General features: G+C 40.3%; 3 protein-coding genes across 3 annotated transcripts; 1 reads left to right on the forward strand and 2 right to left on the reverse strand.

Annotated features, from left to right (window-relative positions):
* The first annotated feature begins 495 nt into the window (after nucleotides 1-495).
* LOC108136328 (hormone receptor 4) lies at nucleotides 496-21,191 on the forward strand. Its single transcript, XM_017257430.2, has 3 exons — nucleotides 496-1,276; nucleotides 13,728-14,506; nucleotides 19,349-21,191. Exons 1-3 carry the CDS (start codon nucleotides 730-732, stop codon nucleotides 20,444-20,446), a joined length of 2,424 nt encoding a protein of 807 aa, XP_017112919.1. The 5' UTR covers nucleotides 496-729; the 3' UTR covers nucleotides 20,447-21,191.
* A 1,283-nt stretch (nucleotides 21,192-22,474) lies between these two features.
* LOC108136193 lies at nucleotides 22,475-23,571 on the reverse strand. The gene is made up of 2 exons (XM_017257192.2): nucleotides 23,348-23,571; nucleotides 22,475-23,041 (listed from the first exon to the last, which is right to left on the reverse strand). The coding sequence occupies exons 1-2, from the start codon at nucleotides 23,539-23,541 to the stop codon at nucleotides 22,576-22,578; spliced, it is 660 nt and encodes a 219-aa protein (XP_017112681.1). The 5' UTR covers nucleotides 23,542-23,571; the 3' UTR covers nucleotides 22,475-22,575.
* A 1,311-nt stretch (nucleotides 23,572-24,882) lies between these two features.
* Nucleotides 24,883-27,346, reverse strand: LOC108136352 (N-chimaerin). The gene is made up of 5 exons (XM_017257461.2): nucleotides 27,121-27,346; nucleotides 26,432-27,063; nucleotides 25,891-26,368; nucleotides 25,480-25,585; nucleotides 24,883-25,409 (listed from the first exon to the last, which is right to left on the reverse strand). Exons 1-5 carry the CDS (start codon nucleotides 27,203-27,205, stop codon nucleotides 25,250-25,252), a joined length of 1,461 nt encoding a protein of 486 aa, XP_017112950.1. The 5' UTR covers nucleotides 27,206-27,346; the 3' UTR covers nucleotides 24,883-25,249.
* Between the last annotated feature and the right edge of the window lie 62 nt (nucleotides 27,347-27,408).

The raw sequence follows: 27,408 nt of genomic DNA on the forward strand, positions 1-27,408 counted from the left end.
TAAGGACATATAGCATCATTGGCGTCGCAAAACAAACTGAAATCGAAAAACCGAAAAACTCGGAGCGAAATGAAATCGCGTGTAATTTACACGCACACTTCAAAACCGGCACACGCACAGTGTTTACAGTGTACGTGAGCGACTTCCAGGACGAAAAGAGAGCGAAATAGGGTTTTGCCGTGCGGAAGAACGAGAAGGATAGACGATAACCCCTCTGCATTGGAAGTATCCAAGAGAATAGCGCACGAGAGAGGGAGATGGCCACATGGCACAACTACTGCCATCCCCTTTTGGCCCGCAAAGATGGCGCTGCGAGTTGTTTTTGCTTTGCCGTTTGTGTGGGAGCGGGCAGAGACGCCGGCAGCGACGTCGACGTCGGCAGCGACGCAAAAAGCGACGCTTTTGCTGGCGTGCAGTTCGCTTTTCAATTTCAGTTCGTTTTCGAACGTCGCACCGAACGCTCCAGCGCTCAAAAACACACTCTAAAATACAAAAAACTAAACCACAATAATACATACATATATATATATATATATATATATATATATATACAGAAACCCTAAGTGCGTGAGTGAACTTTTTTTCCTGTGTTCGTGTGTGCGTGTGTTTGCCAGCTGCCATGAAAGTGTGCAATAAATAGAAACTTGGGAATTCTCCAACTCTTGACGAAAAAAACTAAGAACTTCAAATCGCTGTAACTCAGTAAAGTGCAAAGTACCGTCGGCAAAAATGCAGGCCACCAAAATGCGAACGCCCTTCGCCATTCAGGAGATTCTGGGACTTGGCGCCTACCAACAGCAGAATAACAACAATGCCAGTGCCACGCCCACAGAGGCGCCGCCCTCGCCGGCAGCCACGCCCCCGCCGGCTGCAAGTACGCCCGTTAATGGCTCTTTAACCGCCGGCCAGCTGCAGCAACAACAGCAGCAGCAGCAACAACTGCAGCAGCAACAGCAACAACAGCAACAGCAAGTTATAGACAACTTAAGGGAATCCCGTTCGATATCGCCCGATGTCTCCAGATTATCGGCGGCTGCAGCGGCTGCGGCGGCGGCCGCCGCCCACTGCCAACTGCCCGTCTTCAATCCGGCCAACTTCTATGCCGCCGCCGGATATGCCGCTGCAGCTGATCCGGGAAACGCGGCGGCCGCCCACCATCACCACATGACCACCTTGGCGGCGGCCGCCTATCTCCGGGGATTCCTGCCGCCCGGATTCAGTACGCCCCACGAGTTCCGGGGGCACTTTCAGCAGCACTTCGGCGCCCAGTTTGCAGGTGAGTTAAGTGGCCCATGGCCCGGAATAGCATACGCCTCAGGTGTAGTTTTCTACTCTCAGAAAACTAAATTCCCCAAATAAAGGAGAACACTTCCTTTATATTAGGCGTAAACATAGCCTTTATTATTACCATCTATATTTAAGAAAAATTATCCTATCAGTTAGTTAAGGCTAAATGGTGGGCCATGTATTTAAGTCATTGCTTGGATCATTATTCCCTAAATACTTAGTTGGAAGACCAATCGTTAAGACCATGATTAGGTCATTTTAACTAAAGTAAAGATATTTGTTTGTATTGTCTGACAAAATTAAGTTTGTTCTTTTAATTGTTTTTTTTTTATTACGTTGGCTTATACCCCCGAATCCAATAAATTAAAATAGAGCCAACAATAAAGTTTTGTTTTTTATGTGGCACTATTGCCCTCTGTCATTTTGACAACAAATATCTTTTTAATACATGGTGTACAAATATTAATGAATTTTTGTGTGAAAAATAATACTCTAATAATTGGCTTTTCTCCAAACCACTGTTTTTATAAGATTTATTGCCGGTTAAGCAAAATTAAAAGTTACCAAGCACTTTGTCTTGAGAACATTTTTTAATCCTTGTCTAGTTTAATTATAAGCATTAGGCAATTATAATGGCAATATCCACATATATGTTATTGATAACGCTTTTTCTCAACTATTTTTCCTTGTTTTATATTCGAATTGTTATTCTTATCCTATATTCCTAGCGTCAATTTGCTCTATATTCGAATAGTTAATTTTCTAGCTATCCGTAAGCTGTTATTCTTCATTTGAAATGGATCAAAAGCAATCCAATTTGAACTATTCAAGTCTGAGTGTTTTTGCGGAGGACTTTGGACACTTTTGAACTCGCTTTATTGTAGATAGGAACCTAGCAAAAAAACATATTCTGCACCTGCACTTTGCCAGTAAGTTACTTTGAATAGGGGTATGAAAGCAAAGAGTTGCGGCTAATTAGGGGGAGTACGGGGGGGCAAGGAGCTACATAGCGTTGAGCACTCTGTTGCATCGGCTGTACGGGTGCAGCCAAGTGGCAACCGCATCTGTCTCCTGGATTGTGCTCCGTGCTCCGAGCTCCGTACTTGGTCCTTCGTCCCTTGCCCACCCATAGGCGCACTAATAAGCTCAAAGGGGTTGGAAAATTGAGTTGCGTCCTCATCGGAGTTAAAACAATGAAACGACACGATTAAGCACATGACAAAGGGCGGGGTTGTCGGCCAAGGGGATGTTACGGGGGTCCGAGCTTATTAATAACACTCATGCACTTACAAAAAAAGACGTTTAACAAAGAAAAAAAAAGATGTTGCAAATAAAAGCGGAATAATTGGTAGCATACGAAAGTTACCTGACTTTGCCTATAAGAAACTTTTTGGTACTTTAACATTTGTTGAAAACATTGAAATTAACAAGCCTATTTTAATAGTTTTTACTATAGTTATACTCTATATTTATTAATCGGAATGATTTAAATTAATCGGATTTAATCGGAATGAAATTATTTGTTGATTATGATACAAAAAAATCCCCTTTTCGATAGCTGACGTTTTGATTCAACAAAGTAAAAGTTTATCCCCATTTTAGCATTTTGTTTGCTTAAATGGCACTGTGATTTCTCCAAGTGTACGCACTGAATGAGGGAGGGACAGAAGTAGGGGCGTGGCAGGAGGCAGGGGGCAGGGGCGGTGAGTGAGCGGCAGCCGTCCTGTCAGCAAAGTGTTAAATCTCACACACACTTCACTCGAGGCACGATTTCGTTTTCTGTGTGTGAGTAAGTGTGTGTGTGTATCGCTAATTAAGCGCATAATTTTCAGTGAAATTAGCAAACTCCAGTTGGCACGAGCATCCATTAAAATGCGATAGCCAGTGGCGCTTCATTAAAAGAGATTAAAGCTCCAAGCATTTATGCACAGTTCAGTTCAGTATTAAAAGTTGTATAGATTTGTAGGAAAATCAATAAGTAACTTATTAACAACTAACCACAAAATGGGAAATAAAATTTTAGAGCCGTTTAAATTTCTACTTTTAATGTCATTCCTTAAAAAAAGTCTAGTAAATGGTTATAACACTTTTGCTAAAGGGAATACAAGCTTATCTATAAGGGAATATTTGGAGTTTCACAGACATATATGTTTACCCAAAATATAGTCAACATTTTTAAAGCATTTTTATGATGTTACTTGCTTGTTGAAAACATAATTTCATGTAAACTTATTTTTTTTGCGGTACTATTATTATTGAAAAAGTGCCTTTCTCGCGCATGTTTAACCTCCTTATGCCTCTGAACTTAATTTCACGGAGATATGGCCACGCCCCGCACAATTTTCACCGAAATCGGCCATCTCCTCTTCGCACATTTTGCACACACACATCGCAGATATGATTGTATTCGAGAGTTACACGCACTTAAGTTGTTAAATTTCACACTTTACATCTGTTTATTTGGCATTCCGTTTGTGTGGTTCTTCAGTTCGATTTCTTCGTTTGTCATTCCGTCATTCCGTCACCTATTCCCTTATTGTTGACCTTTCCGGAAGCTGTTGCCAGCCACTTTAAAGTGGTCTTTATCTTCTAGTTTCACCTCTGCACTGAGCGATAATGCTAAAAAAAACCTAAATATGATAAAATTTATTTAATAATACCGCAGGATTCAAGTCACTTACAAAATTTTAAAATTGTTAATTAAAATCCAAACTTTTAAGTCAACAAATAGAATGAATTGTTATGATTTATGTCAACTGAATTGAAAACGAATCAAAAGCGTAAATTATCGTTATTTCTTTGATTAACTGCTATATTCATAAACCTGAATTTCAAGTACAAATGCTTGATGTAAGCACATAATTTTTCTGTCTGCATCCTGGCACATCCTTTTCAACTTGTTCTTGTCCGTCATGCCCATCGTCGTCTATTTGCCGAAGGTCCATTCGCACTTTGTTTGCACAACAGCAGAAGTTGAGACCCCGAGGCTCCTTGCGAGCTGTAAAAAAGGCAACAAACGCCGTGTTCGTGGCCGTGTCCTTTCCCGGCTACAATGTCCTGGTTCCTGAATCCTGGATCTGCAGGACACGGGGCGTTAGTTTTTGAGGCAAATTGTGTACAAAATAAATCGACTCGAGTGGTTAACCGCAGCTGGAACATCGGAAAATCGAGAATGGAGTGGGTGTGGGTGTGAGTGTGAGTGTGAGCATCCTTTCAATTTTCTTTTCTCCGGCGAAATTGCTACTTGCACGTTGTTAGCCCTAATTTGAGTGGCCATTGAGGAGCACTCTTTTCACCTCGGCTTTCTGGCACTGGCTCTAATAAATATTTACTCGAGAGATCCTTGTCGTATGTTGTGTCCTTGTATCCGTATCGCTGTCTTCGTGCAATACAGGCAAACTATTTTTCTTTCCCTTTTTTTATTTTGTTCGTATTTGTCTTGAATTTTTTTGTATTTTTATTTTTCTTCACACATTTGGCTGAGTCGCCCTGGGAGCCATTTGGTTGTCAGCGCCTCTTTTTCTTGGCCATTGTGTTGGTGTCTTGTTGCCGACTTAGTCATGAACAATTTTTCCCTGCGCTCTGAAAAGTGGATTTAGTCTTAATGGCGAATAATTGCAGACAAATTGGTTTCCCTAATTGGTATCTCCCCTAGGACAAAAAATAACAATGCAGCGGATAAGCGGCTTTGAGAGTAATTAACAAATTAACTTATATCGGTTAACGATTGTAAAAGTTCGATAAACACTTTCTTTATACAATGATAAGCTTAACTTTAATAGCAGTCATCAGTCAATTATAATTTTAATCATGCCTAAGGTAATTAGTATGTATGTATAAAATAAGCAATACTTGTGATCTTTGTTGGAAAAGGTTCCTTCTCACGCGTGACCTCGCCGACTGTAAGTCAATCGCACCAATTTTCGAAAGCCAAAAAATAATTACCACAAAGTAGACGGAATAAAAAAAAACCGAGAGAAAATAAGACCACAAAAAATAGCAGCACAAGCGATATGAATCTTTGCTCTTCAGAAACATAATGAACGAGGGGTAAGATATTTTTGCGATATTATTGTGCCCCGCAAGGACGCACTTCCGATACAAATCCTTGCACATTTCCTGCCCGTCCGACAAAGGAAATACGATAGTTTTTCGCACATTTTTCCTAAATAAGAGAAGAAAACTGCTGGGAAAATGTCAAAAAAAAAGTGTACACAAAATGCTATATCAAGTGTTAATTATGTGACAATGAGTCGCTCAAAAAAAAACTAGAAGAAAGAGAAAACGAGAATGGGAACAAGAACGAAAAGAGCAGCTATTATTTTCTTCATAAATTTTTAATTAGAAAACCACTAGTTTGGGTTTCAACGAATCGAAACGAAAACAAATATGGACGGATGATACGCGTGGTTTTCATATTTCGGGTTCGGGTTTTTTTCCCAAAATGTTATTTCCAGCGAAGTGCAACCGAACTGCAAGTGGCCCCGCTGGATAAACAGATAAACAGAGAGCCAGAAATTGATGACAACAAGTGGCAGGCATTGAAAGGAGCTCGCTCGGTCCTACCCTGTCCCGTCCCTCCAGTCCAAAAATTTAAGCCAGCTGCATGATCAGCCAAATGCAACCTGGACCACTACCACTGCCAGCCACTCCACTTCAGGCTGCAGTTGCACTCGCAGTCGCAGTCGTCGTCATTTTCCTAGGAAGCACTCGAGAGCGGCGTGTAAACAACTTGCACAGACACAGATACACAGATACAGCTACGGATTTTCCAGCCTTTTGGCTCTCAGGGTCCGAGATGGAGCCGAAGATTGGAGTCCGCCAACTACCAACTACCAGCCACAAACTATATAAACCTACAAGGCTAGTCAGCGCATCAGTTAAGTGGCTTTGTTCGCCAGTTTAAGCCCAATCCAATCCAAATCCAAACCGAATCCCAATCCCAAGCATTTTCTGCATGATTTTGCAGTTAAGCCCCCAGAGGGCAAACAGCATTCAGCATTTGGGGCCAAGTGGCATTCGGGAAAAAGTGCATTAGATGGATGGACAGCAGACGAACATGATGAACAATTTTTAAGCCAGTCAGTGGTAAAGATGCATTTGCCAAAATCAGTAAGGCAATAAAGATTGATGGTTGGGAAGTCTGATTCATTAGAATGTCGAGCCCTGGGAAAGCATTCGATGAATGCCGGGAAAATACATTCAACTTGGGAGCCACACTTAGCGAGTACTTTAATCTTACTTAAATAATTTTAATTAAAATAAACAGTATGTTCTCACAGAGTCACTTAAATAACATATAGTAATAAATAAATGCTAACATATAGTAAAAACACCATTATGCTAATTGTAATCCGTAACTTACATCATCCGATGAGTACCTTTCCAATTTATGTCTTTGCCCACATCAACGGTCTTACAAACAAAGAGGAAGAGGAAATACCCCAATGCTTCATTTCATTTCCCATCATCATTTGCAATTACCCCGACAAATTTTGGCACTTAAATTGCCGTTAATCGAATAAAATGCCCAAAACTAGAGAGACCTTCACTAGGACTTGAGTCCCTGGTCGGGCGCCACTTTCGCACACTCATTGCGGTATTTTTACAGCGTTGCGTGTGCGCAAATTGAATATTAAACGTGTTAATCCATTTTATGGCCACGCAAAGAACCCAAAAGTTGGTGTAGCTGCTAAGGGTCTTATTTTATTTGCCGATCTTAACACACAAGCACCCATTTCATTGGATGGTGCGGGGGTGTTCGGAGGGGAGGGTGCGTGTTGCTTCGCCTTTAAAAGGCGTTTGACTTTTTATTAATTTCCCTGTTGACAGCAATTTGCAACGCTACACAAATTTGTTACCACCGAAAAACATACAAATACAAATACACACATATGCAAACGGGGAAAGAGGTGAAAAAGGGGGTAGCTTGAAGTTTTCGGTTGTTATATGTGTTTGTAACGAAACGGCCGGAAAAACTTCCGCATGTGTTGATGGGTTAATAAATATTTGAGCACACACAAACAGGCATTTTAACACCCTGCTGCCTGTGTGTGTGTTTTTATATTTACCGCTATTTCCGCACAGCATTTACAGTGTTGTAAAACGTTGCCAGCCGAAATGGACAGACCACAAAAGGGTTGTTGGTCGTTTGGCTGTTCGGTTTGCCGGTTACGAGTTAGTTGCCCATTTAAATGGAACAACGTTCAGACCGACAATTTGTGAGGTGGCCCAAATTGGGGAGGGGGGAAGGCGAAAAGTCCTCAGGTCCTAACTGTGCACTACCCGTTTTATGGCCAAATGAATTTTACAAAAGTGAAACATACAATTTGGCTTGGTTTCTGATTCTTGGGGGAATGGGTTGTTCCACAAATTCTATCGATAATTTGACTGCGGACGACACAGTTATTGTTATTGATTGCCCCAGCCTGGACAAGTTGTGAAAATGGCTCAACGAAGACCTAAACAGAATTGGAAATTTATTTTTTTAATTTACTGATATTGTTTGAAGCAATATACTTATTTATTTGAGGGCAATATATTTAGTTAGCATTGACAAGCAATAAGCAATCCCCCCTCAAGCGCCATTTGAGCACTTAAGCACAAGCAATGGCTGATAATTATCAGAACTATCACTAAGAACGACGTTTTCGAAACTCCGACTGCAAAGTCCACGGCTTGAGTCCACTAACCCAATTCCCCGAACAATTTCCCCACATCGCTGGTAACTCGATATATGCCATTGCTGCCTGAATTTCATTAGCTAATAGCCACCTATTTGAGCCACGCCCACTTCGCCAACTACACAACCCAACTGAACGGGAAATAATGTCTAATTATAAGGTGAAAATACGGGGGGATTGGGGAGAAATGGTTTGTGCGCAGCAGCGGCAGAGGAAAACGGCGGAAAAAAGTTAAGAAAAGCACCTACCTCACTCAAGTGTCGGGCGTATAAACAAATTAAAGGCAGAATAATGCAAAGCGAGACGGCAGAAGCGTTTTTCAAGGGGCCTGCGAAAGGAAAGGAAAATCGCACTAACTACCCAATTATTTCATTCAAGCTTCACTGCTCCGCTGCCGAATGGATGGAAAACCAGAAACGGAAAGCTTTCAAACAAACAACAAAAAAAAAAAACTGTAGAAGAAAAAAATGAAGGAAAACACGGCTAAACAACAACAAGGAAAAAAGGCAGAAAATCAGCTTGAAAATCGAAATACAATACACAACAACAATGCGTCAAGTGGTTGGGTGGGGTGGCGCAAAATTTGGAGGCGGGGTTTTCAAGGCGAGTAAGCAAATTTAAGCACAGCTCGGAAAATCAATGGCTGCAAATCTGGGAATAAAAAAAAAACACCAGCAAAATTGGAAAATAAGCGTAACACAAAACCAAAATGGGGAAATGCCCGCAGCCCCAAATCACCCCCATTTTTTACTTTCCACTGCTTTTCCCTTAAATTGTCATTGTCTGATTGTTGCTTTTCCCTTGGCGTTTCTTATTGTTGTTTCTGAGTTTCTCTGAGTTTCAAGCAGAACAAGGAATTTTGCGAAAACTTAGGATTCACATATTAAACATATTATATATATTTTATTTAAATTTGCAATGAAATTATTGGCTAAATTTGATTCTGGTCAAGAATATATACTTCTTAAAGTGTTCTTCAAGTACTTCGGCTCAGAGATAATCCCTTATTCTTACTTATTTGTCAATATTATTTGTAGTTGGGAATTATAAGCACCCAACGTAAAAATTATCACGTTATTAAGTAAAAAAAACTTAAATTATTTGTCTAAAAACAATTGAATATCGCGTAAACTATTTGCAATCCTAATGCCTAATGAACGCACAGCTGCATTTTCTGTAACCATGCAAATTGTTTTTATTCTATTATATAAACTTAAAGTGGAAACTCTTGCTCTGTCTGTGCCGCTTCCATACACGCACACACGCACACACGCTACACACACACACACACACACACACACAGGGAGTTCCGCCATCTTGGAAAAACAACGCCTTTTCGTATTTATTACAACAGCGAAGGCAATAGGAATAGCAACAAAGCGAAATGCGAGCGCAAATCGAGTTAACGAGCTAACTGCGGGACGTCCAGCCACCCACACTTTTGCACCCCTCTCCTCTAAATAAAAACTCTAAAAACCCCCATAAAACGGCAGTGAGAAACCCCCTAAAACCCCCGAATATTGTCTTTCCCCCGCGGCGACGAACAACCACCCAGAAAAGTGGGAGACAAGCCGAAAAAGCAACCCCAAAACAAAAAGCAAGTCTCTCGTTGTGTAACAACTAACAAGTTGGGTGAAAAGCAGGCAGCAGCACAACCACCCACCCACCAGCCCACCAACCCACTTGCCTTGCCATTTTTCTTTTGCCACTTTGCTTCTTCAACTTATTTACGTCTCCATTACAAATAATTGCGCGTCATATTGGCTCAGCTATACTTAGCCCTCGCAATTCGCCCCAGACGAGAAAAGCCAACCCCCAGAAAAGCAGCCAGCAGCACCACCCAATGGGGCAATGTTGCCTTGACGCAAATAAATGCGTTTTTCTTTTTGGGGACCAGAAAAAAAAAAAAAAAAAAACAAAAAGAAAAAAAGAAAAAAACCAACCCATTTTTCGCCTAGACAACCTCCTCTCCTTGTAAAAGTGTAAGTAGTAAATACGCTTGAGTATTATTAACGTAAATGCAAAATTGCCAATTTCGAGTGTATTTCCTGTCAACAGAAATTTTTCTCTTTTTTTTTCCTCTTCTCTACAGCGAAAATAAAATTAAAAGCAGAAAAAAAAGGAAGAGAAGAGGGAAATTTAAATCGTTTGTAAGGGGGGCGTCGGTTTCCTTGGGCTTCATCTACTATTTACAACGCCTGGTGGCACCCGTGCGGCCCATCCACTCAATCGCACAGCTACTACGCAATTATACACTTAGAAAAATACTTATCTTATCATACTAAAAAGTAAGAAAATTAAGTATGCTAAGGAGATAGTTAAGGTGTTTTTAAAATGTTTTATAAGGTTAGTTTCAAGTAAGCAGCATTACTTTATCATTTCCATTAGTTTATAGGTGATGTTGTTTTGTTTTTTAGTATAATAAAGCACAAAAAAGAAAAAAAAGTAATTTATTTGATAATGTTAATCTTATCTTTGAAGCTTAAAAATTGAAAGTATGTCTATTCTATATATAATTACAACCAAATTTTGATGATAATGTAATCTCTTGAAATTTTAATATAACGCCTATATCATAGCTAGAAATCCCCGTTTTTTCCAGTGTTATCGAGTTGGTAAGAGGCCCAAGACAGGCATAGATGCCAATGCCAAACGGTGGTGCTCTCAATGGCGGTGGTTGGTGGGCTTTTATTAATATGTCTGGCAATTTCAATTTGACTTTATTGGTAATTTTACATTTCGTCTGTGGACGATGGCGGGGGGTCCTTTTTGCAGGATCTGCTACTTGGACGGCTGCCATTTATCAGGAGGAGTTCCCGGGGAGTCCATAAATTTCACTCGCTCGATGGGATAGGTTACTTGAAAATTGCAACAAAAAGAAATCCAAATTTACAGACAAACTATATAAAAAGATAGCTAAGGCAAGTCGAAAATTAAACAAAGGAAAACATAATATATTTAAATGTTTTTTTTGGAAAATATGCAACGTTACATTGCAAAATAACAAATATTCGCGTTAGAAATACATAAAATATGTTTGATTACGAAAATAAAATGTACTCATTTAAAACTGTTGGGAACATTTTTTTTTATGAATTCTAGTTTAAACAGTGCTTCGAAAACAAAAGAGGTATTTAAGTTGATTAAGTTAGTTAATACACAAGTCAATCTTTAAGAATTATAAAGCAATGAAGCCTAAAATTTTAATTATTTATAAATTTTTTAAAAAATTTCCAAATACAAACTATAGACAGGTAGCCATTTAACTAACGCCCGAACCTTAACAAATCGCACAACAAATTGGCATATTAATCGTGACCGCTTCGCTGGGCAGTTAATGAAATTCATGGAATGCCGCACAAAACAAAAGCCATTCGATCAAAATATTGCTTAATTGAACAATTAATCGAGGCACAAAGGAACCGGAAAGTATCCACGTCCAAGGGCCAGGACACAAAGGACACGGCCGTATATATTTCACCCCCACTCTCCGCAAAATCCTCTGAACCACAAAAACCGGAGAAAGAACTACGAGTACATATCAAATTAATTTAGGCGGAAAACGATTCTGGGAAACTCGGCGAAATGGGAATGAAAATGGATAAGGAAAATGGCAAACGGAAAAGTGGTGGGCGCAAAATATCGCATGACAGAAAACAGAAAATCAAGCAACTCATGCCCCGATTGACTTACCCGAGCAGCAAATTAAATTAGTTGACGAACCGAACAGAACTCAACGGAAAATAAGTGAGCTGGACCAGACCAAGCTCCACACTGGCAAAAAATAATGGAGACCTCAATTCGATATTGCAAACAAAAGATAGAGCTAGATATATACAAATTTAAAATAAAATCAAATTTCACACTTTCTTCTTAATTCGAAACAATCTTTTCCTAACCGCCTAAGCCTTTTTATTTTTCTCAGTGTAGACGACATCGATAGCTGGCCAAAGTGGCTGACCACTCATCGCCCTCTCTCTTAAATGTATATATATATTTTTATATATATGTACCATTATTATGGCTATTTATAAGTGTGCGAGTGCTTTTAAAGCATTTTTGCGAGGGTCTGACTTTGGCTTCGATATGTATAGAGGGCATATAGTGGAGGGCTGGTCAGCTGTCGTTCGCTGACCAGCTAATTGCTAATTGATGTGTGTCTAATTGTGCCACCAAAGTAGCCAGGCAATAAAAGCACCGCCCAAAGATATGTGTGTATATTTATAGGGAACTGAATAGGATCCATTGGGTGGTAAATTAAGTTCCAAATTAGTTCGTTAACATGTGCCTAATTTGTTGAACAGTTGGGCAGTTTTTGTTTTATGATTATAAGTTATCAGACAATTATTACTTAATTTTAGGCAGTTATAACCAAATGCATTTGTATTTATTAAGGAAATTTATTAAGCATATATAATTTGCAAAGCGAAGCGGTTCTTATTAATATTATTTTTGTTTAAATTCAAGATTCAAAATCCCAAAAACCCAGTAATCAAACTATTTGTAAGAGATAATAATAGATTGGTCAAATTAACTGGCTGGAAACCCAACAAAGAAAAGTGAGACATTCGTGTTCGTCAACCTCATCATCATCATCATTATCCTCATCGCATTTGTCATTATTATTATTCCTGTGGATCGGCTCTTTTTGGCAATCACAATAGAACGCCCTGTGCAACACGCCTAAGCCGATTCCCGTTTAATTTGAGACCGAAAAAAGGGCTAAACCACTTAACACCCTAACACCCTAATTGTCAAAACAAAGCCGGCACACGAAACCGACGACCTCGTCCTCTCGTCCTTTCGTCCGCTTCCTTCGCTTTCCTCTTCAAGGAGCCATGGTAGCCAAAGAAAATATTTGCCATCTGAGGGTGTGTGTGTTGCTATTTTCTCGATTCCGTTTTCTGGGAAGGTGCAAACGCAAACACAAGCACATTTAACCCTTCGCTTGGCTGACATTTGAATAAAAATCCAGGCAACTTGTCAAAATCTACGCGACACATCGAGTTGAATGGGCCATGGAGCGATTTTCCAGCTGCCGCTTTATCGTGTGCGAAAAATCAACTTCTCGAATATCTGCTCGCCATTGTCTGCCATTTAAAGGAAATGGGATTTGCCACAGGGATTGGGTTTTGGTGTTGGTTTTGGTTTCGGGCCAGGCTTTGTTGCTCTTCGGCATCGGGGGCAACATCCTACGACATGTGTTTAGCAAGCGCCAGGAATTCAGGCAGACAGTGGCGTTTGGAAAGGGGTCACAAGTTGGCTTAGAAATATGATTTTACTAACTACCCTTAAAAGGCATTAATATGTTCAAAAGTATATTTTAAACTGTCAAGCTTTTTCAGTTACTGTTATACGGTATTACAATTTATAAAAATTGTAGTTTTTACTTAAAGGTATTTTAAAATACAAAATCATAAAAAAAAAACCTCTTACCAAGTTTTAGAAATATTTTTGCCTTTAAAAAAACGAAGTTCTTAAAACTTACCTTAATATATTTTTAGGTCTGCGAGTTTTGTTGATTTGTTTGTTGAGCATATTATACAAATTATTATAAACAAAATCGTAAGCCTTTAAAAGAATTTCTTAATTTGAACGTATTTAAAAATACAAAATCATTAGATCATTATCATTAGTTTTATTGGTTTGTTTGCCTTAAATAAAGCTGATGACCAACCCCTGAAAACAAAACATTGCCAACGCCGCTGTCAGTAACTAATCTTGATCTCTTTCCCATTTTTTCCCCTTTTTTCGCAGAACAAGCTGCCGCACGTGGTCAGGAGTATGCCAGCAGTTTGGCCAATGCCAGTGGCGATGAGCAGTCGCCCAGCAAAAATAGCAGTTCGTCGGGCAACGGATCCGGGGGCTCGGGATCTGGAGGTTCCGGAGGATCAGGATCGGGATCGGGAGCTAACCAGACCTCCAATGGCCTGGGACATTTGGGCTCGCCAACGACCAGCAATGGTGGATCTGGCGGGGGTACTTCTGGATCGGGGGGAACTTCCGGTAGCAGCTCCGCCGCATCCGGCGGCAACTCTGCCGGAAACTCTGCCGGCAACCGCTCTTCGCCCGCTGGTCCGCATCACTCGGCCGCTCTGGCCGCCCACCAACATGCAGCGGCTGCTGCGGCCGCCGCTCATCATCATGCCGCTGCCGCCGCCGCCGCCCATCATGCCCACCACGCTCACGCGCAGGCACACGCCCACGCCCACGGCCATGCCCATGTTCACGCCCATGTCGCCCACGCCGCCCATGCCGCCCACGCCCATCACGCCGAGGCGTTTCTGGGAGCGGCCGGCGCGGCTGGAGGCAATCCCAACAGTCTCCTGGCCGCCCATGGCGGCGATGTCCTGGTGGGTCCTGGCGGCACCGGACCTGGTGGCAAGAAGAAGAACAAGAGGCGCCACGGCAGGACGATCTTCACCAGCAGCCAACTGGAGGAGCTGGAGAAGGCCTTCAAGGAGGCCCACTATCCGGACGTCAGTGCCCGGGAGCTGCTGTCCATGAAAACCGGCCTAGCCGAGGATCGCATTCAGGTGAGCAAAGCACTTATAACAAAATACCTATGGAATATATATTTATATTTAACACCTTCGGTTCTAAAGAAAAGAGTTATTGCCAAGGACAGGATTGATTACTAAGCTAATTTTAAAGTGTCAACTCCTGACTAGCTTTTAGGAATACGTGCAGAAGCAAATGTTTAAACGGAAAGGCACTTATAATATCATCGGGCACTTTTTGAACATCTAAAAATTTTAAAATCTGAAAAAAAAAGATCAACATTTATTTTTTTTTTGCTTTTTTTGACTGATACTGAGTAAATCAAGGATCCACCATTTTGGGCTGCTGTGTTGGGGTTTTATTTTCATGGGCGGACTGGGGCTATCACGTAGCACTGCAGAATCGGACTGAGGATGCGCGGTTTTCTGCTGCCATTTTATGGCCATTTTTTATGGCTTTTTTTTACGGGACTCGCAAAGATTGTAATCAAAGGCTGCTTCGATTCGAGGGGAGTGTTTCGCGGCCCCCCATAAAAGAAATTTGAAAATGGGGAGTGCAAATGGCACTTGGCAAGTGTTGCCACACGTAATGAGGCCTTGCTGATTACGTAATTACGAGTGCACACAATTGCAATTGCAACGTCCAAGTAGCGAAACAAAAACGGAAACGGAATGAAGTAAGAAAACGTGGCAGGCGGCACTCGCCGACACTCCAAAAAATCCACAAAAATTCGATACAAGAGCTCGTGAGGTGCGAGCTTTAAAATTGCAAAATACATTTTTTTAAAACGTCGGCAGCGGCAATAGAAACTGAAACGAATGCGACTTAAAAGCCTGAAAACAAGGGATAAATAAGTCAAAATTAAAACAGCAAAGAGTGCCACAATATCATGTAGTTGGGAGGGTGATACAAACTTTAATAAGTTATAAAAATTAACTCTTTGCCAATTTGAAAAACCTCAACAAGAGATAAATAAGTCAAAATTAAAGAAGCATAAAGTGACATAATACAATCAATTTCGAGAGTGTTTCTATCATAAATAGGTAATACAAAAAATACCCGTTAAAGAAATACTCGCCAATTTGTATCTACAACATTAGTTAATTAACTCTATCAACATGTATAACTGTTCAAGTAAATTTTGTATAACAAAGTTAATCATTTTACTAGGTTAGCATATAATCATTAGGCGATTAAGAACTTTAGTGACATCCCTTTATGTTTGGGGACTTTCTCTTAATAAATCAACCATTTTGCGGGGTTCCCCACTTTTCGTCACTCCCGTTATTCCATTAAGCACTTGAAAAGCCGCAAGATGGCGTGTGTGTGAGTGCATCCTGTTTTTTGCCTTTGTGTGCGAAAATCAAATTAACAAGCACAATTGGCTGAAAGGCATAAAGAAGCAACAGCAGCAACAACAAAAAAACACCGTCAGAATGAAAAAGAGAAGAGCTGCAGTAAATATAAAACCAAAACACTCACACACACATGCAAATACACTTCAATTAAGTGCAAATATGGCGCACAGCTATAGAAAAGTAAGGGGCAAAGGAGAGAAGAGGAAGGAGGATGCGAGGAGGAGAGGCAATCATTAGCAGCACTATAAGAATGGTAGGACGAAGGGGAAGAGGAAGAGGGCGCAAGAGGAAGTGGGACAAGGGAAGTGGCAGCCATGCAAATTTGCAAAAAACAACGGAAAATATCGACGCCACCATTAAAGGTTCTTTCTTTCTCTCTCATTTTATGCGTTTTTTGCCTGCCGTTTTTAATTGCATTCCATTTTGCGTGCAATTCTCGTATTGTATGAGTTTTTCAGCAAGTCTTCCCCTTTTTTTTTGCATATTATTTCCCCTCGAAACGGAGAAAAAGAAACATGGCCAAACATGTTTTGCATCTCTGTCTCTCTCTCTCGCGCTCTTGAAAAGCGTGCTCTCTCATTCACTCTTGTTGGCTTTTTGGAAGTGCTTTTTGGCTCTTGGAAGTTGCCAAAATTTTACCACTGCCAAAAGTCAACGTCCAGGCGACAAAGGCGTCACGATCACAATAAAGCCATTCCATAGACTTGCTTAAAAAAACATGGTCATCAAAAAAAATCTTTGTTTGTACCATTTGGGCTGTTTTTCAATTTTTTCATCATCACAGTATTTATGCTTCTAGAAACTTTTTGAAGTGTTTTTACAAACAGTTGGATGAGTAAATTACGACTATAAAACATTTTTAATTTTTGCAATTAGACATTTAAGTCGCCTGTTGAAAGTGCTACAATGGCGAAGCTGGAAGTTGCATTGTCTGCCAATTTTGCAATTTCTTTTGCTCTTCTCCTTTGCTGTTTACTATCTTTTTTTTGCTAATTTGGACACACACGTATGCACACATGCTAGCAGAGCAAAGTTAACGCAGAAACAAAGAGCGGACCATTCAAGAAAAAAAAAACAATCGCGACTTATAACAATGAAAAGTGCATTAAATGCAAAGAAATCTAATTGCACTCCACCGCATGTTCAAATTGTTCCAATTCGTCACAAGCAAAATGCAACAAAATTGCCACTTTCAGTTTGTAATTTTTCAAAAAACAAAAGAAACGACACTTGCACTTCAAAGAAAAAAATAAAGAGCAAGAGTTTCCTACTTTAAAATCCTTAAGTGTGCTTCAAGCAAAATATCGAGATTTTTGAGCTCAAAAATCAAGAAACAAAAGGATTCGGCAGATTTTAATAAAAAACAAAGGATAATCAGTATTCAAAGCCCCTTGTTTCAACAAATATCCGGTTATCCTTTTTAGTTTGTAAATGATATAGCAAAGGCTAGATTACACCACTCTATATTTGAAAATATGTTTTGAAAGTAGTAATCCACATATATTTCGAATTTGTAAAAACATTTTTAAAAATAGTTTTCCTCCTTTGTTGGCAAAGCTAGTCCTTTTTCAAATACTTCTATACTGCTGTAGTTATTTTAAAAGAATTTTTAAAGGCAAAGTTCGTTAAATACAAAGTATAATTGCTGTGAAATTGTAATCTTGTATCTAATCCTGCAAATATTAAATTTAATTGCAGACATAAAATCAAAGCAGTAATACGTATAAAAATGTATATTTAATTCTGCTATAAAACTTAAGAGCTAGCTCACTAGCAATTGCCAAGTGCGAACTACGAATTGCAACATCTGTACTTATTTTTTGTTTTGCATAATTTGGTTGCTCCTTGCATTAATTATTCACTTCAGAGTTTCTTTTCTCCTGCGCTTTTAATGAGCTGTTAATATTAACACACACACACAGCCCAGAAAAAAAATGAAATTAAAAATGATTATGCATAATTATGTAATTAACATTTAAACAAAAGAGGTTGTGGCTGTGCAACAGAAGCATTTAACAAATTGTGTACTCACCCTTTTCTCTCAGCATTTGGCAGCAGTTCCTTACAAAAAAACACACATTTAAATATGCATAGAGAATAAAAGGGTAGTGTTTCCTTTTGGTCTATAAATTTAAGAAAACTAAACGTAAAAACATATTTAAAAACAAAATTATAATTTGTTCTAATTATCTTGATAAACAAGGCTTTTACACTTGAAAAGTATTTTAAGTTTATAAAAAGTAAAAATTGATCGATAATAAATTAATTCGTTGATTAAATTACAAATTTATTAAATATAAGCAATACTATTCTTAAAGAGTGTCAGTTCTTCAGAAGCCAAAATTTGGCAGCAGCGTTCCATAACAGAGCTGTTTTTTAGGCGCATTTTAAAAAGTCATTTATCATGGCATTAGCGACACTGATTGAGTTTGTCCGCCCAGAAGAGTCGCACCCCGAACCTTGGGCATTATGGATACAGCTACAGATACAAATTTTCGAGGGCGGAGGATTCGAGGGGGTGTTAAGTGTTGTCAACTCAAGCAGATTTAATTTGCCATGTTTTTGCTTTGCTTTTTTCGTGCTGCCGCTCAAGTGCAACAATAAACAAGGCAAACAACTGTAAATGCAAATGTTGACATCACACCGACTGAAATGAAATAACAAAAAAATCGAACAAAAAAAAAAAAGAAATAAAAACAGGACGAAGCCGCGTGGCGGGGAATTTAAAGCGATTCGGTCCTTGGAGAATTGCGGCACATGTCGCTACGTCAGCGCAACCCTGGGAAAACTTGAACTTTTCACAACAGAAGATTAAGTTGTCCCAAGGGGAAAAAGGGGAAAACCGGGGCCGCCGCAATCTTGTCTGCGAAAATTGAAAATTGACCGTTTAATGTTGTCGGCTGGCAGCATTTCTTGTTAATGTTTAATGTTAATACTAATGTTGTTACTAATAAGTACTTGAAAAGCCGGGGGATGCGTGACAAGTGTTCTTGTCAAAGGGGGCGGCCGGAAAAAAAGGGAGAAAAGGGCGAAGTCAGACCCCCGGTAAATTAATTAGTTTTTCGGTCGCTATTGTCCTGATTTTTGTCGACGCCTTTGTGTGCGGCACTGAACAAACGCAGGATTTGATGATAATCCCTGAAAAATATTGTCGGTGGCGCAAATAATTTCTTAATTAATTTGCAGTTCAACTTGAACTGCAGCGAGTTATTTAGCAAGTTGTTAATAATATTGATTACCAACTGATGGAATCATTTAATAATACTAGACAATATTTTAATGGTTTTTTAAAAATTTGGGGTAATAATAAGCAAGTTGATTCTTCGTTAAAATCAAATCAACTAAAAATATTGAAATTAAAGCATTTGTATGCTCTTCTAATTGACTTACTTTCACATTATAATTGCATATTAAGTTGCAGGGCCAGAAATAGTAGTTGATAAGTTATCCGAGCTGCCTGCAAAAATAAGTCACTAATTTGGGGTAACCCTTTCTATCGTTTTTTCGTTGATCCTGCAGGTGTGGTACCAGAATCGACGGGCCAAGTGGCGGAAAACGGAGAAGTGCTGGGGCCACAGCACCAAAATGGCCGAGTACGGACTGTACGGGGCAATGGTGAGGCACTCGCTGCCCTTGCCGGAGACCATCATCAAGTCGGCCAAGGAGGACGAGTCGGTGGCCCCCTGGCTGCTCGGCATGCACAAGAAGTCGCTGGAGGCCGCCGAGCTGCTGAAGAGCGACGAAAGCGACCGGGAGACCCCCACTTCCGATGACACGAACACCAGCTACTCCGCCGGCAGCACCCACAACTCGCCGATCTCCAGTTTCTCGATCTCGCGGCTGCTCTTCGATGCCCCACCGCCGGCGGCGGGCTCCAAGGGGCACGGGCATGGGCACCATCACCACCAGAAGGGGCACCACCACCACGCCCATGTGCACGCCCAGGCGCAGGCGCACGCCCAAATGTTGTTGCACCACCAGCAACAGCAGCAGCAACAGCAGCAGCAGCAGCAACAGCACCATTTGCATGGCGCAGAGGTTTCCTTGCAGCAGCAGCAGGGATCCGCAGCAGGATCAGCGGCTGGGCCACCTGCCCACCATCCCTACAATCAGCAGCAGCACCTGCATCACCTGCAGCAACTGCAGCAGCAGCAGCAGCAACAGCAGCAGCAGCACAACCACCACCACCAGCACCACCAGGTGCACCACATGCACCACCACAATGCAGCGGGATACGCTGAGGCGGCGGTGGCCGCGGCAGCAGCCGCAGCAGCTGTTGCGGCCGCAGCAAATGCCCGGAACGCAGCAGCCGCCGCAGCAGTGGCAGTGGCCAATGCATCCGCATCAGCATCAGCATCCGCATCCGCATCCGTGACCATTGCCGAGTCCGAGGCGGAGGAGGAGCAGGACGACATCGAAGACATGGAACTGGACAAGGACTGCGAGGTGGAGGAGGAGGTGGAGCCCGTGGATAACGATCACAACAACGACAACGAAGGGGACGCAGACGCAGATCCCGAAATAGACATTTGCGACGACCACGACGAGGAGGTGCGTCTGCAGGAGCAGCTTCTCTTGAAAGTCAAACAGGAGCAGGCGCACCACGGACCCAGATGAAACATGTACATCGATGTGTTGTTCTAAGGACAACGATAAATATAAATATATATACAGATACAGGCTAAATGCAATGAACATTATTTCGAGCAGAAATGAAATGAGCTTTTTACACAGGGTTGCTGTGCTTTAACACACAAATACGCAACCCAGTGTAAAAGTCATATATAAATTAAACACATTACATTCATAACTAAAATAACAAAAAAACCTAAAATTAAAGCCAGCAAAACATTTTTTTTCATACACCTAAGAAGCACACGTAATTAATCTATATACATACAATAACATATAATCTCTCATTTTTTTTAGTGTAAATATTAATTTATTAAAAGATATAAAAGCAAACAACACAAGACATTAGCGCGTAAGAAGAGCTGCAACGACTTGCAACATTTTTAAAATATGCTAAATGTGATTTAATTTAGTTGTCCATTCAGAACAAGGCTTTTTATGGTTTAAGACAATTTTTTTTGCCTATTAAATTAAATACTTTTTTTTATATTGTACGTTCCTTCCTGTAAAAAAATGTACATACCAAATCCCCTTTTCAATCAATTCAATATATGCATTAATATGTCAGGACCTCAAATGTAACCCCCAGTCCACTGCCTCTCATCGTTTTTCTCATATTTTTTCTCCAGTTTTGTAAAACAAGAACAATGGATGCAAAAGTAACTGCAAATCGTGTAATTAATTAAACAAATAAAAAACAAAACAAATCCACATACAATACACATACTTATATATGAAAGTTAGATGAAATAAAATGGATGATATAAAAAAAAATGGTTTAGTGTAATTTTCTTTTGGTACTTCTTGTAGGTCACAGCAGTAGGTGTTGCCACCTTTTGATCAGACTGAAGAAAAGGACCAGAAAAGATGGAAAGTGTTTGAAAAAAAAATTACAAAAAATAAGCTAGAAGGTTTTTGAAAAAAATCATTTAAAAAAACCTAGATAATGTTTAAAAACGCCAAAAAAAAAAAAAAAATAATAATTTTTCGTTATTCATTATATGGAATTGTTGGTTTTTTTTAGATTTGTACTGGATTTTCTTCGTTTTCATAATTCAAGTTCGTTTCGATTATGCGCAGATGAATTTGAGGCACTTCATGGTTAATGCAAATTTTTCCCAGTAATTGTTAAATTAAAAAAAAACAGCTTATTTTTCAATTGGTGAAAATTTCTTAATTTGCCATACTTTGCAATGTCAACATAATTACAAGAAATGTTATTTTATCAATATAAAATTCTGAAAAAAGGGGGGTTTTAAAAAAATCATCAGTCTGAAATAGAATAATCGTTCGGTATTAAAAATGCACATTTAAAAATGTTTTTTTAAAAAGACTAGAAAATCATTTTACAGTTATTGACATTAAAATTATATTGACATCTGATGTTACTATTTGCTTTCTACTTTCAGTCTTACATTTTTTACTTGATATTTACGTTTTTACATGTCAACAAAATTTTACCTCGCACATTACATGTTTATTACATTGTGTAATGCAAGAGATGTAACGTAAGATTTAAGCCCGGCGTAAAATATTTTTGTAAGTTACAGGCTGTAACGCAGTAAATATGAAAAGTCACGTAAAAGTAACTAACTTCCGATGTATTATTTAAAAAGTAAAAATAATATTGGTGTTACTTACAGGCTGTAAATTAATTAACTTGAAATGTTATATACATGACACATATTTTTACCTCAAATTAAAATTGTCATGATTCAAGCAGTTTTATCATGAACTGCAGTATACATCAAACATAAAATTTGTAAATAAACTAGAGCAGTAATTGTTTACTTGTATTAGAATGCATTATTTTTAATTTAACTGAGAATTTAAGACTTAACCGCAAATTATAAGTTTCTGGCCAATATAATTTATTATTATTATTATTTTTTGATGGCCTAAAACTGAAAATGGTAAATTATAATTTGAAACCTACAACCTACAAATTTAACGCACAATTTTTTTCCGGACCGCATATTATATGACTACTCTTTAGTAAAAAATGATTTAATGTTTTAATCGTAAACATATGTTATGTTTACTATACATTATTAATTGAAAATAATGATCTTTAAAATGAATCAAATAAATTTTCTCTTCAGGATTTAACAACTTCAGGAATTTGAGTCCAGCAAGTACTCTTTCATGTCGTGATCCCCAGATGACTGCATAATACAATCTTCGCTCTCTTGGGCATCAACGACGAAGATACGCGAATCGGAGATGTCAATGGCGACGGTATCGTCCGGATTGTAGACTACTTCGCCATTTCCGCCGGTTAGGAGGATGATTTCCCCATCCTCGATGACTATCTCATGCATGTCAACCCTCTGCTCCTCCTTGTACTTCGGGGGATGCACTGTGTAAAGCTCGTGATTGCCATCCGGTTGTAGGATAAACATGTTCACCTCGGAATCCACGTATATGAGCTCATTATCATTTTCGTCCTTTGCCGGATTTATGGCTTCGTCGTTAATCATCCTGGCAGCGGCACTCTCCGAAGGCTTCTCTTCATCCTGGCTGTAGTTTGGCTTTTCCGAATTCTCCGCGGCATCAGTTACCACATTTTCTCTCAACTCCCTAAATATAAAAAACACAAACTCAAATAAAAAATGCAATTGGTAAAAATTCTAAATAATATGTTTTTGGTTTTCGAGTAATATTATTGCCTTCTAAAGGCTACCAATTAAATATTTTGGTTTTTCACCCTAGTTAAGTACTTTAAAGTTCCTCATTCAAATGAATAACAAAGATAAATATATTATCTAATACAAAAAAACCACTGAAATGTGAAATCACATACGGAAAAATTTAAGTTAACTTGAGTTAAGTTGTAGCATCATTGGATGGCATGTTTTATAATAAATAAAACCATATGGAACTCACTGATCACTGACGGTCAACGGCATACTTTTCGAATTGGTATGCGATACGAGATACTCCAGGACTTTTGCGATTTCGTTGGCGTGAGACTTCTGCTCGTTGATCTCATTAAGCTTCTTTGCGATTTCTTCGTTACCGATTGGAACCAACTTCTTAAAAGTCTCACGTTCGTCGTCCTTCAAATTTTCCTTGTTCATTCTGAAATTCGAACAATTGATTTGATTGAATTTTTTGAAATCCTAGAAATTCAAAGCCTATTCCATCAGGGCATAAACGACGTAAGTTCGCTCGAAATAATGTCGTTTTAAATTGAGTTTCTATGCACATATAATAACAGTGGAATTTGATACAAAATGTTTGTAAACTTTTTTGCCCGATGTAGGTATTTATATTTATACATATGTATATTATATATATATATATATATATATATATATATATATATATATATATATATATATAAAACTTTTAATCACTTACCGATTATCACAAAGTTCTATTTGTGCTTGCGGCACAACCAAGACCGATCCTAGAATCCTCTGCCTTAACTTTGCGACTCCTAACCTTACCAAAAGTTACAAGTCCTATTATCATCTCTTTCTATCCTTCGGTCAGCGCACAACGAACAGACCTTTTCAGCGTCAGACCATCTCTCTCTATGTCACAATGCATAAGTTCACTGATGGGGTCTGCCACACACGCACATCAATGCCAATTCACCTTTACGCCAGATGTGCGACTCAGAAAAATCAGAAATATAATAAATTGAAGTAATCCTTTGAAATGCAAATGTTCCTCAGAAATTATTGTTTAAGTCCTGAGCTGCTCACTTTCAAGCGACTTAAGTAAGTTTGCCATTACTAATTTTCAAACGACATTATTTCTCGCGAACTTATGTCGTTTACCACCGACAACGAACTTACATATGTCACTTTATAGGGGTATTCTAGTCTAAAAATTCAAATTTAAAATTCTTATTATTTGAGGAGATACAGCCGATTTTGTGACGTGGCGTCCGAGGCATTATAAATGTTTTTAAACTTTAAACGCGATTTCTCGAAACTAATTTTTTTGAGGTAGTTTACATGATATTTCAAGTTCTGGTTAATGTTGATTAAAAGTATTTTTTTAATATTCGAAAACGTCAAAAAAAATTGGGTAATTACATTTTTTTATTTCAAGTCGACTGCATTTTGTTTTTTTTTTAACCGTTCAACTTGATAGCGGTATCTTTATCAAAGAATTAAAGCGACATAAGTCTGCCACAAGTAGTTTTTAAACGTCATAATTTCGCGCGAACTTATGTTTTTTGCATTAATGTTAAAAGCATTGGATTTAAAATGGCCCACATATATGCATTTTTAATGTTTAATATGTTTTAAATTTAGTTTAAATATTTTAGATATATACCTGATATATTTATAAATTTGATATTTAATTATATTTATATTTTTACTTTTATAAAGTTCCCCTATTAATATTTGTATTCTTGTCATAGGAATAAAGCCTTTAATAGCAAAGAGATAGTCTTGTACAAATAAAATAAATATCTTTATTGTGACATAAAATACTTGGCCTAAAAGCATTTAGAAAAATTGTTAAATTCGTACGTTCGACTCTTACAACATTCAATGTGTTTTTTTTTTTTGTTTTTGCGTGTTTCCTTATGTTTTTGGGCTGCTAAAAAGAAATATAAAACCATCGAGTCGAATTGACCGATGCAGAGATTTGATCTTAGGCTACATTTTTGGTGGAATTATCGAGTTACGAGTAATGATGTATGCTTGGCAAAGTGTAAAGTTAAGGATGTATCCGTTTGGAAAGAGAGAGCCTATCTGTGTGGCTGTGCCCCTCGGATAAGTGCTTAAGGTTTTGGCTTTAAGGCTGTTCAGGATGTTCAGGATGTTACGAGAAAATCATCTGGCAGTGGGTGATGAGCGAGGAAAGCATGAAGATCTCCTCGGTGAGGTTCGTCATGTGCTGGGGCGTGGCAATCAGCGTGGGCGCAAACACCGTGGCCAAATTATGCTCGTTCATCTTGTTCACGGCGTAATGGGAGGCCACGCTGCAGGCGGAAGTAGAAGTATATAAGTATCATTGGAACACAATGGTTACACAGCCAGTTAAACACTCACCGCTTCAGGTGCTCCAGCATGTACTGCAGGCAGCTGTGGTGGGCGGGCGGCAGGCGACGCACTGCCTCGGCCATGAGCTGCCGCTGCTCCGCCTGCTGGCCAGTGCCTGCGATAAAAGAGGTTCAAGATCAAGACAAGTTTGCAAGCCATAGTCCATATTCTGTTGCAGCTACTAACAAAATTAAAAAATTATTTACTACCTGAAGCAGAAAGCTAACTTTTGGGAAAGTTTCATCCATATAGCTTTCAAAACGGAGACTAGTTTACTAAGAAACAGACAGACAGACGTACATACGGACATGGCTAGGATGAGCCTCCTAGGGATGCTGTTTAAGGCAAATGTCACTGGAGTGTCTTCTTAACTTTCGACTAGGGTATTGGCAAGGGTATAAAAATCCAGTTTAGACTCACGTCCTGCTGCCATGAAGCTGGGATACGCCTGGAACGTGATCAGCGGCACGGGTAGCAGGCGGAGATAGAGCTTTAGAGTGCCAGCAATCACATTCACATTGCCGTAGGCTGTTTCCGACATGTCCGTTCGCTCGCCATCCCGATCCAGGGCCAACTTGAGTGCTTCGATCTCGTCCGCGAACCCGGACACCCGGTAGATGCCCTCCTGCAGCATGCCCCTGGCCTCCACCTCCTCCACGCAGCGCCGCACCACGAAGGGTATCTGGTGGTGCGGCTCCAGCTGCACCATGGTGGTCAGATCCGTGCCGAACACGCCGCGTATGCGTTTCAAGTCCGGCACGCACTTGGGCGGCACCAGTTCGGAGCACTTGCTGTGCGCCACGAAGCCGCAGGCCTCGCACTTGACGCCCTGCGCGGTGAATCCCCACAGGAAGTTGGCGCAGAACTCGCACCAGTTGAGCCCCTTGAAGGTGTGCACCTGTTTGCAGGAAGGAACTCGAATTAGTAAGCCTTTAATTGGCCCTTTTAAGCCTGAACGCACCTTGAATTGATGCGGTTTTTCGTACACCAACGGCATGGGATCCACGGCAGGTGGTGGCGGCTCCTTCTCCTGCTTCTGCTGCTCCTTCTCCTGCTCCTCGGCTGGCGGAGATTCCTTGCTGGCCGACACCTTGCCCAGTTCGTTGGACAGAGCCCTCAGCTTCCGCCCGTTCAATGTCATGTAGGGACTCTGCTGGTAGCAGTTCCTGGTCTGCTGGTTGATCTGCTGGATAATGGGGCTGGCGTGGAGCTGCATGTGGAAGTTGATCAATCCATCGGCCACCATGTCGTGGACCGTGTCGAAGCGTTTGTCCTGGCCGCGCAGGTAGTGGCCCACGCCGGGTTTGTGCAGCAGTTTGTAGTGTTTGGGGCGCTTGTTGAACCGCAGGCTCAGGGTGTAGTAGCCATCGGACTGGGGGCTGCGGCGCACAAAGTAACTGCCGTCGCGGGCATTGGCTAGCAGCTGCTCCGCCTCCAGGTGTCCCATCAAGCCATGATATTCGGAGCCGTATAGCCTTCCTGCCAGATTGTTGGCCTCCACGGCCTCCGCCGTACTTTTTGCCGGCGGCAGGGGCAGGGTACGTTGACAGCGCAGGGGACACGGAGCAGGTGCCTCCAACTGGAGCCTGTACACTGTGCGGAGTCACATTATAGATAGTGCGGATCATAAATTCACATGCAATTACTCACATTCCGGCTTCCAAACCTTCTGAACCGGAGAGCTGGGCTCCGGGGCACCGCCTATTCCCACGCCCGCCTCCGTGTTCCGGGGCATCCTCCTCCGGTTTGGCAGGTCAACGAGTCACAAGTCACTCAATAAACGGGCAGTTAGTGTCACGGAATGCGGCTAATTTAATCTAATTTCAATTTCATTATCGCTTTTGTTTTGGCGACCAGGCTTGCCACACTAGCCAAACTTTGGGGCGGTATTTAGCTTGAACAAAACTTGTTGGGTATGGCAGGGTTGCCAGACCAGGA

This window comes from Drosophila elegans, unplaced genomic scaffold (genome assembly GCF_018152505.1).
Source record: "Drosophila elegans isolate 14027-0461.03 unplaced genomic scaffold, ASM1815250v1 contig_149, whole genome shotgun sequence".
NCBI lineage: Eukaryota > Metazoa > Arthropoda > Insecta > Diptera > Drosophilidae > Drosophila > Drosophila elegans.